The sequence below is a fragment of the Carassius carassius genome, chromosome 14 (genome assembly GCF_963082965.1).
Source record: "Carassius carassius chromosome 14, fCarCar2.1, whole genome shotgun sequence".
NCBI lineage: Eukaryota > Metazoa > Chordata > Actinopteri > Cypriniformes > Cyprinidae > Carassius > Carassius carassius.
The window spans coordinates 22,875,186-22,890,266 of record NC_081768.1 but is presented as its reverse complement, the minus strand read 5'-3'; the positions used below and the strand labels follow the sequence as shown (position 1 = coordinate 22,890,266).

Here is a 15,081-nt window from a genome sequence, read left to right as displayed (position 1 = left end):
CAGCTGCGTGTGTTGGTAAATCTGCATCTGAGTTTTGACATAACCAGTGTACATTATCCCTCCTCACGGGTGGTTTACCCTCAGTGAGCTGCGTTTACATGGTAACGACAGGAAAAGCCCTGGGGCTCAGAGCAACAATATGAGCGTATTGAGTGCGTCTGGCCTCCTCCACACTGCGCAAGAACACCGCCATGCACAGGCACGCTGTGTCCCGCCTCTCTAGAGAACAGAGGAATATGGCTGTTTTAAAAGATAAGGTGCAGAGCTGATGTGTGGGACTGAAACTGAAAGACGAGCAGTGAATAACAACAACACCTCACAAAATCTACATAACTTATTAAAGAATATTTCCTAAAAGTGTACTCAGCCTCAGGCCATCTAAGATGTAGAAGACTTAGTTTATTCACTTGAAAAGATTTGGAGAAATATAGCACTGCATCACTTTACACCAGTTGTTTACACCAGGGCATCACATCACACCAGTAGATCCTCTGCAGTGAATGGGTGCTGTCAGAATGAGAGTCCAAACAGCTGCTAAAAACATCACAATGATCCACAAGTGATCCACACCACTCAAGTCCATGAGTCCATGTCTTGGGAAGTAAAAAAGCTGCGTGTTATAAACAAATCCATCATTTTCAAACTGGCAAAAATATAAGTCCTCTGTCATTAAAATTGCTTTCACCAGTTAAAAAGCCATCTCATCTGAATAATGAGAGAAATATGCACATACCAAGACCGTTTACAAAGTGGAAACAGTCCAAACTACTAGTAAGAATTCCTTTATGATGAATTTGGAAACATGCAGCTTTTCGCTTCACAAGATGTAATTGATGGACTTGAGTGGTGTGCATTACTTGTGGATTATTGTGATGTTTTTATCAGCTGTTTGGACTCTCATTCTGACGGCACCCATTCACTGCAAAGGATCCATTGCTGAGAAAGCGATGCTATATTTCTCCAAATATTTTCAAATTAATAAACTAAGTCATCTACATCTTGGATGGCTGTTGTGCTGAAGAAACATCTTGGATGACCTGAGGGTGATCATATTCCATTTTGCATAATCAAGTTGGAAACACTTTGTCAATACAATGCAATTGCTAATGTTAACAGATACAACTTTCTAAAAATTTTAAAACTGTATTAGTGCATTTTGATATTAATGATGATAATATCATGCTGATAATGCTGTAAAATTAAGGTTCATTGTAATACTACTGAATGGAGATGGCTATATGTTAACAATTGTAAATATATTTACAATAAGTATTAGCATAATGTCCATAATAATAAAGAAGGCAGAGCACCTTTTTCAAGGTCACGTGCAAGCAAAAATGGGATGAAGCAAACAAAGCTATTTATTAGGTGACTAGTATCTTGAGATTGTCAGTTCAAAAGACAGACTATCCTCAGTGCAATATGTACCATGCTACAGTAAGGGTGCTTTCACACTTGGATCACTTGCCTGGTCCGAACCCGAGTTCGGTTGCTCCCCCCTCCCCCTGCCCCCGCTGGACTGTGTTCATATTATAATATTTGAGTCCGAACCGCGGATCGCTTGCGTGATCAAGCCAGCAGCTGTTTACCCCATTGCTTGGTAACGACAGCGCAGGAGAAGGCGGCAAATGCATAACATTACTCTCTGCACTTTTATGTATTACGTTTTTGAACTGTTCGTTTTGTTTATAAAGCTTCGGTACATAACGGCACTTGCGTCTGTCTTACGAATGTACTGAAAATGCTCTAAAGAACGTTAAAGGCGAACATAAATGAGATGTACGGAAGACAGCGTTCACATCATCCAAACGAACTGAACTCTGACGTTAATCGAACCCGGGTGTGCACCAAAAGTGCTAGTGTGAAAGCACCTTAAGTTTATGCATGACTCTCTCTCTCTCTGTCTCACATTTGGTGACAAATCACAGTGTCTTCATATTTACATCACAGAGAGACTCTTTTATTGTGTACAAAAACATACAGGAGATCTTATCTCTCTCGTTTCTCTTCACAGGGGTGTATTGGGAAAGCAAGGATATCAGTGCCAAGGTAGGCAAATACCATATTTCTCCATGTCAGATGTTTTGTTAAACAGAAAATTTGTTAGCTCATAAACATGTTAACTACTATAAATCTAAATGAACAAAACACGTGATCATGTAGCACTTTTCCATACACCAACAGTTCAGAGCGAACACAGCCATTTAGCTAACATCACCATGATGACTCATGCACTATATTTCACCGATCAACATTTTCTTCAAAGCTCTCTGTTTTCCACAGAATATCATAACATCATGCATGTGGGTATTCTGCGGAATTAATGACAGAAGTTAAAGCTGATCTCATCTGCTTGTATCTGTTGATCAGTGTGCACCTGTGTAGTTCACAAACGCTGCCATGAGCTGATCATCACCAAATGTGCTGGTCTGAAGAAACAGGAGGACACCACAGAGGAGGTGAGAGGAACCTGCCGAAAACCACATATGAGGCCTCACTTTTATTATCTCACTTGTCACCAATGAAAGTGAAATACAAACCTTTTGCTTAGCACAGACGTCTCCTCTAGAGTTTTAAACTGTGTACAAATTTGCAAATATATCTGGATTGAAATGTCAGCAATTTCAATATAAACTAAATATTTCGCATCAAATTTATTTATTTTCATTAAATTTATTACACATGCTATCCACATAATTTTTTGTATGTGTTTTTCTATATTAGGAAACATCCATTAAATCTCCTGAGCTAAAGATCAACACCTGCACAATAAAACTCGCCTATGTTGTGGAAAATTATACCACGATTTTACTGTTATAAACACAATTACTGTGTAGCCTTTATCACATGAATGTTAATACCCACAATTGTAAATATATATATATATATAATATGACATTTTGCAGCTTCACTTGTTTTAAAATGCTTGTAAGTGCTGCATAAACGTCTTCCTGATCCTCTATCGCCCCCTTCAGGTCGGATCTCAGCGCTTCAGCGTCAATATTCCTCATAAATTCAGTATTCACAACTACAAAGTCCTGACGTTCTGCGACCACTGCGGCTCCTTACTGTGGGGCCTGCTGCGACAAGGGCTTCAGTGCAAAGGTGAGAGCGGCATTCTGGGAAATGTAGTTAAAGAGCTCTCCCAGGAAAAAGCTGGAATATTAGGGAATAATTGATCATTTCATGGAATTTGTATCGAAATCTCTGTGGGGAGTGCACATTTTTCATTAAAATATTTTTGCAGGCTATATTTTGATTGTGTTACCATTAGTAAGACCCATTAATCTTATTGTTTATTATTTAATATATGAATAAAAAAATAATAATGGTAGTTGAAATACAAATGAAAATATTCCCAGAAATATAACCCAGTGTTGTTTTAGTATAATATGGATTTTATATTTTTCAGCAGCTTTATTAATTATTTTAAATTTGGTTTTGTAATTCTTGTTTTAGTTTTAATTTATATGTTTATTAAAATTGTAGTTTTGTGTGTTTTCATAATTTTTTGTATTTCTTAAATAGTTTTTCATTTTTTTCATTTCAATTTTAGTAGTTTTATTTATTTTAGTACAACAGTCTTAAATGAAAATGTAAAATAAAATAAGTTAATATAAATTATATTATATTATATTATATTATATTATATTATATTATATTATATTATATACTTTATTTCAGTTCTGTTCTTTTAAAAAAAAAATCTCCTTTTTTCATTTTTTATTTTTCATAATTTTTTTATAGTTTAGTTTTAGTTACCTATAACATTCCTGCTGTAACCCTGAATCTTCCAAGTTTCAAACCTACTCAGAGTGACATGCATTGAAATACACTGTCTCATGCCCTCTCGCTTCATTTTTCTGTCCTCAGTTTGTAAGATGAATGTGCACAAGCGTTGTGAGAGTAATGTTGCTCCTAACTGTGGGGTGGACGCCAGGGGCATTGCTAAGGTGCTGTCTGACCTCGGAGTCACTCCAGATAAACTCTCTGGCAGCGTCCAGAGGAGAAAAAAGGTGAGAGGGAGAAGTCAAAAGCCTCCTCCATGCAGCTGTAGATAATAGGAAATACACTCTGATGATTACTAATGACATAATGGCCTTTACAGCGAGCAGCACTTAGGTACCTGATTAGGCCTCCTGAAACATAATGATGATTGAATGCTGAAGATGATTTGTTCCTGTTTTTAACACAGATCTCTCAGGGTCCAGATCCGCAGCCCTTACCCATATCCCCACAGTCAGAAGAGGATCGATCCAAATCTGCTCCCACATCACCATGTGACCAGGGTAAACACACACTCGGAGCTCTGGATTAAATACATTATCTTGTCATATATACAAGAGTTTTGTGTAGGAGATGATTGATTAATATAATGTGATAAATTCTGTAATTTACTCACCCTCATGTCATTCTAAACCTGTAAGACTGGCTTTCTTCTGCGAAACATAATCGATGACGTATAATGTTAGTTAGAAAACAGATTTGCTTCTCATTGACTTTCATTGCATTTTTGTCTAAAGAGTGGAAGTCAATGGGAACTAGAACAGTTTGGTTACTTAGATTCTTGACAATATCTGCTCTTGTGTTCAGCTGAACAAAGAATCTCAAACAGGTTTGGAATGACATGAGGGTGAGTAAATGATGACCAAATTATTAGTTTTGGTATGCTTTTAAAAATATTATTAACTTTATGTGGAAGTCTATGGAGTCTTTTTAGCTAAATGTGAAGCTTGTTTTATGTCATGCAGTGGCTTTGTATGACAAACAAACAGAATTTTTCATAAAATCAGCTGGCCAATCATCTAAAACAGACATATTCTGTTTAAAAGCTACAACTTATCTGCTATGATGTTTTATTATAATTTTGGAGCTTGGTAGCATATCATTCATTTCATTATACGGAAATGAACAGCTGGGATATTTGGCAAAAAATTCTTCTTTTGTATTCAGTGGATGAAAAATGTCATGGCTTGACAACCAGTGCTTTACAAATATGTGATTTCTGATTTGATATTCATCTCATGGCTATATAACTTTGGACACTAAGTAGTTTTTTTCACACTAATCACTGGCTGTACATTATATTTAAAAAATTTGGTAAGATTTTTTTTTATATTTTAAAGAAGTCAAGCAGCCAAGGCTGTGTTGTAATTAGATATGAAAAAAAACAGTAAAAAAATGTAACATTGTTTAATATTATTACAGTTTTTAATAAGTGTTTATATATTGTTATGTATTTTAAAATGTAATTTATTCCTGTGGTCAAAGCTGAGTTTTCTGCATCATTACTCCAATCTTCAGTGACACATCTTCAGAAATCATTCTAATATGCTAATTTGCTGCTTTAAGAAACATCTCATATTATTAATAATGTTGCAAACAGCTGTGCTTCATGATATTTTTGTGTAAATATCCTTAAAGAAATTAGAAAGCTCCAAAATAACAGCATTTTTTTCGAAATAGAAATCATTTAAAATATTATAAATGTCTTTACTGTCATTTTGGATCAATTTAATACATAAATAAAAGCATAACGAAATCTTTAAAATTCTAAAGTATCCAACTTTTTATTAACATGCATTACAGGAAACTTTTTTTGTTTTTTTTGTTTTGTTTATTTTAGAACTGAAGGAGGAGAAAAGTGTGACTCAGTATGGGTTCTCGTAGTGTGTAATGTGATTTTTACTTCTAGTTTTGTGGTCTACAGATATAAAGGACCTGGAGAACATCAGAAAGGCTCTTTCGTTTGGCAATCGCAGTGAGGAGCTGAAGCCAGCCTCGTCTTCCTCTCTGACCGGGGAGACGGGGGAGGCCAGAGAGAACGGAGAGGTGAAGACGCCCCAGACCAAAAGGATGAAGCTGGAAGACTTCTCCTTCATCAAAGTGCTCGGGAAAGGCAGCTTTGGCAAGGTGTGAGCTTTGTGCAGTTCTGTCCTCTATTGTTTGCATTAAAGGGATAGTTCCCCCCAAAAAAAGAAAATTCTGTCATTAATTACTCATCCTCACGTTGTACCAAACCCGCAAGACCTACGTTCATGTTCAGAACACAAATGAAGATATTTTTGATGATATCCGAGAGCTATCTGATCCTCCATAGACAGCAATGTAACTACCACCTTCAAGGCCCAGAAAGGTACAGTAGTAAAGACATGGTTAAAATAGTCCATGTGACATCAGTGGTTCAACCGTAATGTTATGAAAGCCACAAGAGTACTTTTTTGTTTGCAAAGAAAACAAAAATAAAGACTTTATTCAACAATTTCTTCTGTAACTGCCATTTGTCAGTCCAATTATATTAGTAGTGTGCGTGAGTATGTTTATTTTGGATTCACTGATATAGTTTTCAACATTTCAAAGTTTAATTTTTATATTTTTGGTAAGCTTCATAAAATTATGGTTGAACCACTGATGTCACGTGGACTATTTTAAAGATCTCCTTACTATCTTTTGGGGTCATAAAACGTTTCAGTTGCATTGCTGCCTATGGAGGGTCAGAAAGCTCTCGGATTTCATCAAAAATATCTTCATTTGTGTTCCGAAGATGAACGAAGGTCTTACAGGTTTGGAACGACGTGAGGGTGAGTAATTAATGACATCATTTTTCATTTTGTGTCCTTCCAAGGGTGAGAAACTATCCCCTTAAGTACCAGCTTTGTTTCCTGTGTGAATATAGTTTGTAATAAAGGCCCGGTTGTCTTCTGTACAGGTGATGCTGGCAGAGTTAAGAGGTACTGATGAGGTTTATGCGGTCAAAGTGTTGAAGAAAGACGTCATCCTTCAGGACGATGATGTGGACTGCACTATGACTGAGAAACGCATTCTAGCACTGGCTAGAAAACACCCTTACCTGACCCAACTCTACTGCTGCTTTCAGACCAAGGTCAGAGACCGTGTTTCTGCTCTAGAGTCAGCTCATCCTCATTACAAACTTTTAAACAATGAGCAAAATTAACAACGAAGGCAGTCACTACAGTACATACCAATATAGTCTGCCTACTTAGAAATAATGTATTGCAGAATGCCACTAGATGGAGCTGTTATATTACATGATGTAAGGTGTTCAGAAAGCAACCCCTTAAATTGCAGCTTTGATGCTCATTTGTCCCGTTTTTAGAAATCTGACAGCAGTTTAGCACATTATCTGAAGAGGGCAAGATTGTGGCTTGTGGAATAACCAAAAAAAAAAAAAACAACTCAACTAATCAGGGATGAATTTTTAACATTTAGGCTTAAAATTTTACATTTGGATAGGTTTACAGCTAACAAGGAATCTATTTAAAAATGAAATCCATACATAAAAACAGAAATGTTCCTTTATTGAAATGAGAACAAAACAATAAATCTAAAGTAAACTGATAAAATTAGCTGCTGTCAATTTTTGCGTTGAAATTAAATATGAATAAAAAAGAATACATATTTATCGATGTATTAGCATTTCTTCTTGTTATTAGTAGAACTATAAAAAACACTTTAAACTAAAATAACTGACAGAAATAAAATAAGACACTACAAATACACTAAATAAAAAATACAATATAATCATTAAAAATACCAATCCTCAAATAAATAAATATAAATATTTTGTATAGTCAGGTTTCCAGCTAAAATACCTTTAATTAAAATGAAAACCAGCCTTAAAAATAGAAATAGGTTCCTATATTGAAATGAGTATTATGCAACAAAATAATTAAACAAACTGCTTAAAATTCTGAAATAATTTTGCCTTGATATAAATTAAAATAAAATGTATGAATAACATGAATAAATATTTATTGATGTACTCCCATTTATTCTTATCAGAAGATCTATAAAAAGCACTTTAACTTGCATGTACTTCGATTTACTCAAATGACCTAAAATAAAAAAAAGGTCAAATAAAAAAAATTAAATAAAACCTTAATTATAATCCCAAAAATGTTAAACATACAACATTTAAATAAATATAAATGTAAAATAATTGATTTACCAAATAAAACCAGAGTAGTTAAATAAAAACACACAGATAAAAGAAATAAACCCAACAACTAAAAAGTTAATAATAATAATAATAATAATAATGTAACACTTAAAAAAAATGTGTTATGTAATTTTACTGAATATAATAGAAACATGTTGTTCTTATTAAGAGCTGGGCTCTATTTCCTGATTTTCTAATGATTTTCAAGTCAGGGAAAGTCTTTCTGAACATTTTTTATGCTTAAAAATACATTTATACAATTATGTTTAGCTCTGACACATTTATGTAATTATTGTTCTTTGTGATAATAAGTGTTCTACAATGTTGACTTTTACAAATCTCTATCCAATATCCAGTTACAGTGATTTATTGATCAAAATGTGTGTGAACCCATTTCATAAGAGACATCCGTCTCAGTCACTTAAGTATTATAGATGGTAAATGAATTATTTATTGCGGTGACTCGTCATAACTCTCAATGTTCTTATCCATTCTGCAAACTGTTACTGGATCAGCCAAACCCTGCAGCTGATCACAAACACACAAACACACACTTTGTCAGGCTTGTCTGTTCCCTGACACAGAAGGGCAAGCACCTGTTTGAAGGGAACATTTCTTTTATGGTCTATAATAAGCCCACATCAGATAAAGCCTCCGCATTAGGTCACCATTCTAACTCTCGTTCGGTCTCTCTCGGTCTGCTGGTGTGGTAATTGTTTTAGATAGAGCCGACTGTTTGAGAATAGCAGTTACGGCCAGGCCTAACCTCACATGAACATCATGTTTATTTTCCTCCACTAAAACCTGGACTCAGCCATCATGACGGCATCCTCAACTCCTCTAATTTATTTACTTCTGCAGTTTCCCCAAACAAGTGAAGAGAACATTGTGTCCTTTACTGCGAACACGAGTGGGAGGAGATGGGGAAGAGGAAGGAAAAGCCAGAGTGTAGGATGAAAGAAGGTAGAGAGGGTGGAGAAGGACAAGATGACCTCTGAAAGCCCTTAGCAGTGATGAGCAGTAACCCAAAGTGACATTGAGGAATAGTCACCGTTATTTAATCACTTTATAGGGCGAGTGGAGCTGTGACAGTGAATGAGATCAGGAAACACATCGGCTGGATTCGTAATAACACATACAAAACTATAAAAAATGTACAGAAATCACTAAAGAAAAATGAAAACTGAAAATATACAAATGAAACGGATTCAAAATGTTAAAAGCTAGTGTATCAGTTATACTAAAATGAACACACAATACTAATATATAGTTGGACTGAGAAGTGGCAAGTATAAAAACCAGGGCTAGCTTTCACGCTTTTCTCTCCAGTTGATCGATATATTATTTTAAAAGTCAAAAGCATATACTTTAATAATGACTTGGCTTTAACATTTCCAACCTTTAATTTGCAAGTAAGAAAAAAACAGAAAGATAGAAAACCAGCTCTTTATATACAACCCGAATTCCGGAAAAGTTGGGACGTTTTTTAAATTTTAATAAAATGAAAACTCAAAGACTTTCAAATCACATGAGCCAATATTTTATTCACAATAGAACATAGATAACATAGCAAATGTTTAAACTGAGAAAGTTTACAATTTTATGCACAAAATGAGCTCATTTCAATTTTGATTTCTGCTACAGGTCTCAAAATAGTTGGGACGGGGCATGTTTACCATGGTGTAGCATCTCCTTTTCTTTTCAAAACAGTTTGAAGACGTCTGGGCATTGAGGCTATGAGTTGCTGGAGTTTTGCTGTTGGAATTTGGTCCCATTCTTGCCTTATATAGATTTCCAGCTGCTGAAGAGTTCGTGGTCGTCTTTGACGTATTTTTCGTTTAATGATGCGCCAAATGTTCTCTATAGGTGAAAGATCTGGACTGCAGGCAGGCCAGGTTAGCACCCGGACTCTTCTACGACGAAGCCATGCTGTTGTTATAGCTGCAGTGTGTGGTTTTGCATTGTCCTGCTGAAATAAACAAGCCCTTCCCTGAAATAGACGTTGTTTGGAGGGAAGCATATGTTGCTCTAAAACCTTTATATACCTTTCAGCATTCACAGAGCCTTCCAAAACATGCAAGCTGCCCATACCGTATGCACTTATGCACCCCCATACCATCAGAGATGCTGGCTTTTGAACTGAACGCTGATAACATGCTGGAAGGTCTCCCTCCTCTTTAGCCCGGAGGACACGGCGTCCGTGATTTCCAACAAGAATGTCAAATTTGGACTCGTCTGACCATAAAACACTATTCCACTTTGAAATAGTCCATTTTAAATGAGCCTTGGCCCACAGGACACGACGGCGCTTCTGGACCATGTTCACATATGGCTTCCTTTTTGCATGATAGAGCTTTAGTTGGCATCTGCTGATGGCACGGCGGATTGTGTTTACCGACAGTGGTTTCTGAAAGTATTCCTGGGCCCATTTAGTAATGTCATTGACACAATCATGCCGATGAGTGATGCAGTGTCGTCTGAGTGCCCGAAGACCACGGGCATCCAATAAAGGTCTCCGGCCTTGTCCCTTACGCACAGAGATTTCTCCAGTTTCTCTGAATCTTTTGATGATGTTATGCACTGTAGATGATGAGATTTGCAAAGCCTTTGCAATTTGACGTTGAGGAACATTGTTTTTAAAGTTTTCCACAATTTTTTTACGCAGTCTTTCACAGATTGGAGAGCCTCTGCCCATCTTTACTTCTGAGAGACTCTGCTTCTCTAAGACAAAGCTTTTATAGCTAATCATGTTACAGACCTGATATCAATTAACTTAATTAATCACTAGATGTTCTCCCAGCTGATACTTTTCAAAACTGCTTGCTTTTTTAGCCATTTGTTGCCCCCGTGCCAACTTTTTTGAGACCTGTAGCAGGCATTAAATTTTAAATGAGCTAATTAAGTGGATAAAAGTGTACAATTTCTCAGTTTAAACATTTGCTACGTTATCTATGTTCTATTGTGAATAAAATATTGGCTCATGTGATTTGAAATTCCTTTAGTTTTCATTTTATTAAAATTAAAAAAACGTCCCAACTTTTCCGGAATTCGGGTTGTACTATATAGGATAGATTGTCCGAATGAAATCTGTAATTAAAATGTAACATTGAAACAATTATAATGGCTAAAAAATAATGAAACGGCAAAAATGTAAGCAAAAAGTAACTGTTAACTATTTACTTTGACAAAAATGTAACTTAATTTGGGTTTTTGTATGAACATCATGTAGAGATAATCCATATTTATGTTAATGAACCTTTGACTCAAAACCTTAGTGTTGTGAGATTAAAGCCTTTTCACATCTCCATGTGACAACTAACTCCTGTCCAGCTTATCTGAAGAGCAGGTGAGGCCATTTGAATGATGATATTTGCTATCATGTTATTTAAATTCATTAATGTAATCATAAACACTTTGGTACAGTACATAGAGCCATTTTACCATTTACTGCACTTTGCTCTAGTCATTTACTGTACCTATATTATATTCATTTACTAAGCAAAAGTAGACCTACGGGAAATGTAGTGTTTTAACCCTGCTTGTAAAAATATAATAATTGGCATTTTTATCTTTAAACATTTTGAACTGAAGTTTGTTTTGGAGAGATTTGTTCTTGTGTTTGTTTTGCAGCAGAAGAAGGTGATTGCCATTAGCCTTTCATAATGTGGTTCTGATGCTTATCGAGCCTGATGTGTATTCCATATGCTGTTTGTTTTCTTTTCTACTCCCCCTCTCACACACACACATACACACACACTTACTTCTTGCTTTGGCCCACTTGAACCAAATATTTTACATTACAATGTTTTGCTTATTACATATAATGACTAATGCAGCGACGTCCTTATATATGTTAAATATACAAGTAAATTCTCTTAAATGTGAGGAAAATTCAACAAAGAAACTGAATCTAAGTCAGAGAGTTTTGGTCTGAAGTGTACATTTATAGCCCTAATGATCGCAGATTATAAGATTTGATTTATCCGCAGATTTGGTTTTGGACACAGATTACACACTTGCGGTCTGCAGCGTTTTGCGTATAATCAGATCTTGAACTGAATGAATGCAGGTGTGTGTTCCTTTCTTTTTCTTTCATTTTTTTTCTAGTTTACTCTCATCAGGTCTTTGTTGCCTCATACATAGCATGGCAGGCTGACCTCTTGTTGACATGCTCCGTTTCTCGCTCAATTTCGTGTTCCCTCAATGCCTAATTTGCCATCAGGCACTGCTGAGGACGCCTTTGCCTGATCTTGCTCTGCCCCTCTCTCTCAGAAACAGCCTCAGCATCAGCAGGACCGAGCGCTGATCCCCGCTCATGTAACTCTCTGATAGACTTTCACCATAGATTCTCTTTAATCCATCGCTTCCAGTGAAATTATTTAATGTGTGCAGTATATCGAACCAAGTAAAAGAGTGCAATAAAATTAAAACTATAATATCCCTGTCAAGGGACTAATACTAGTAAAGTAAAGCCATTTTAAATCTATAGCATATTTAATTTACAGTGCTTTTATGTAAGCATTATATAATATTGTTTGAAAGTTTGGGGCTGATAAGATCTTTTAATGTTTTGGACAAAGTCTGCGTTTATTTGACTAAAATTACAGTAAAAGCACTTATATTGTGAAATATTATTACAATTCAAGATACCCGGTTTTCTATTTGAATATATTTTAATTACTTAATTACAATACTCCAGTCTGCTCATGCAACATTTCTTATTATTATCAGTGTTGAAACAGTTGTGTTGTGCCTATCTAATATCTTAAAAATAGATTAAAAGATTCTTTGATGATAGAAAGGTCAAAAGTACAGCATTTATTTGAAATATAATTAGTTTGTAGGATTATAAATGTCTTCACTGTCACTTTTGATCCATTTATCGCAGCCTTTATGAGTAAAACTATTCATTTTTTACAAGAAAAAATCTCTTTTAGAAATGACATTTGAATAAATTTAAATAAAATTTAAGTTGATATATAATGTGTCCATAAATCAAGATTTTAGATTAAAATTATGTATGTAATATTTTTTACTTTCACAAATACACAAATTAAAGAAATTCACAAGTTATAAATAAATCAATTTAAATATTTAAATTATTGTTAGCAAGAAAATTCTTAACAATAACTGTCAAAGCTCAATTTAAAAATTTCAGAGATACAGAAACTCCCGACATTACTGTTCAAAATATGAACCTATCACTACACTATTTGTACTTTATACACTCACCTAAAGGATTATTAGGAACACCTGTTCAATTTCTCATTAAAGAAATTATCTATTCAACCAATCACATGGCAGTTGCTTCAATGCATTTAGGGGTGTGGTCCTGGTCAAGACAATCTCCTGAACTCCAAACTGAATGTCAGAATGGGAAAGAAAGGTGATTTAAGCAATTTTGAGCGTGGCATGGTTGTTGGTGCCAGACGGGCCGGTCTGAGTATTTCACAATCTGCTCAGTTACTGGGATTTTCATGCACAACCATTTCTAGGGTTTACAAAGAATGGAGTATGCGGCAGTCATGTGTGTGAAAATGCCTTGTTGATGCTAGAGGTCAGAAGAGAATGGGCCGACTGATTCAAGCTGATAGAAGAGCAACTTTGACTGAAATAACCACTCGTTACAACCGAGGTATGCAGCAAAGCATTTGTGAAGCCACAACACGCACAACCTTGAGGCGGATGGGCTACAACAGCAGAAGACCCCACCGGGTACCACTCATCTTCACTACAAATAGGAAAAAGAGGCTACAATTTGCACGAACTCACTAAAATTGGACAGTTGAAGACTGGGAAAATGTTGCCTGGTCTGATGAGTCTCGATTTCTGTTGAGACATTCAGATGGTAGAGTCAGAATTTGGCGTAAACAGAATGAGAACATGGATCCATCATGCCTTGTCACCACTGTGCAGGCTGGTGGTGGTGGTGTAATGGTGTCGGGGATGTTTTCTTGGCACACTTTAGGCCCCTTAGTTTCAATTGGGCATCATTTAAATGCCACGGCCTACCTGAGCATTGTTTCTGACCATGACCATCGCTTTATGACCACCATGTACCCATCCTCTGATGGCTACTTCCAGCAGGATAATGCACCATGTCACAAAGCTCGAATCATTTCAAATTGGTTTCTTGAACATGACAATGAGTTCACTGTACTAAAAAGGCCCCCACAGTCACCAGATCTCAACCCAATAGAGCATCTTTGGGATGTGGTGGAACGGGAGCTTCGTGCCCTGGATGTGCATCCCACAAATCTCCATCAACTGCAAGATGCTATCCTATCAATATGGGCCAACATTTCTAAAGAATGCTTTCAGCACCTTGTTGAATCAATGCCACGTAGAATTAAGACAGTTCTGAAGGCGAAAGGGGGTCAAACACAGTATTAGTATGGTGTTCCTAATAATCCTTTAGGTGAGTGTGTGTGTGTGTGTATATATATATATATATTTATTTATTTATTTATTTATTTATTTTTATTATTATTTTTTTGTAGAAGTATGCGTCTTTCCCCCTTCACAATGTGTTTAAATCTTCAGTACAACTTTTATAGCAACACTGAGGTCACCATGAGCTCAATTTCCAGGGAACACACGTACTAATAAATGCATAACATAAATACAAATCACCTTATTTGATACAATTGGCAGCCAAAAGCATAAATGTTCATGACTTATTTCTGAAGTGAAGGCATGACATGATCAGAAAGTTTGTTCCTTCTTATGAACTAGAGTTTTATCATGATTTGCAGACAGCAGTCATCCTCAGGAACACAGTCCAGCTCTTATCCACCTAATTACAGCTAAGCAATGTAAATAACATTATACAAGCAGCCAAAGCACAAATGGAAACTTATGGAGCTGAAAAACTTCAGGCAGTGAAACAGCGAGAGAGAAAAAAAGAAATTCCAATATTGTTTATAATGAAATAATTTTCCCCCTGCTTTTTTGGATGATGTTCTCAAAGTTCTTTATGAACACTTGTTCCAATCTGGTTAGTTTATACTCCCACACTTAACTTCTTAACCGAGGTCGTGGAATGACATTTCTTCCTGTCTTTGGCTCATCTCTGCTCTTGGACAGCAGGTTGGAGCGTTCCCAGATGTCTTGGCCAGGAT

The 15,081-nt window shown here is 35.9% G+C and overlaps 1 protein-coding gene across 1 annotated transcript in view; it reads left to right on the top strand.

Moving 5' to 3' along the window:
* The window catches only part of prkceb (protein kinase C, epsilon b), a 133,438-nt gene that overhangs the window by 84,657 nt on the left and 33,700 nt on the right, over positions 1-15,081 (top strand). Inside the window, exons 4-10 of the mRNA XM_059566705.1 lie at positions 2,015-2,049; positions 2,371-2,459; positions 2,976-3,105; positions 3,874-4,016; positions 4,196-4,289; positions 5,711-5,913; positions 6,710-6,883. Coding sequence (XP_059422688.1) covers positions 2,015-2,049; positions 2,371-2,459; positions 2,976-3,105; positions 3,874-4,016; positions 4,196-4,289; positions 5,711-5,913; positions 6,710-6,883 — 868 coding nt within the window. The remainder of the gene's footprint in view (positions 1-2,014; positions 2,050-2,370; positions 2,460-2,975; positions 3,106-3,873; positions 4,017-4,195; positions 4,290-5,710; positions 5,914-6,709; positions 6,884-15,081) is intronic.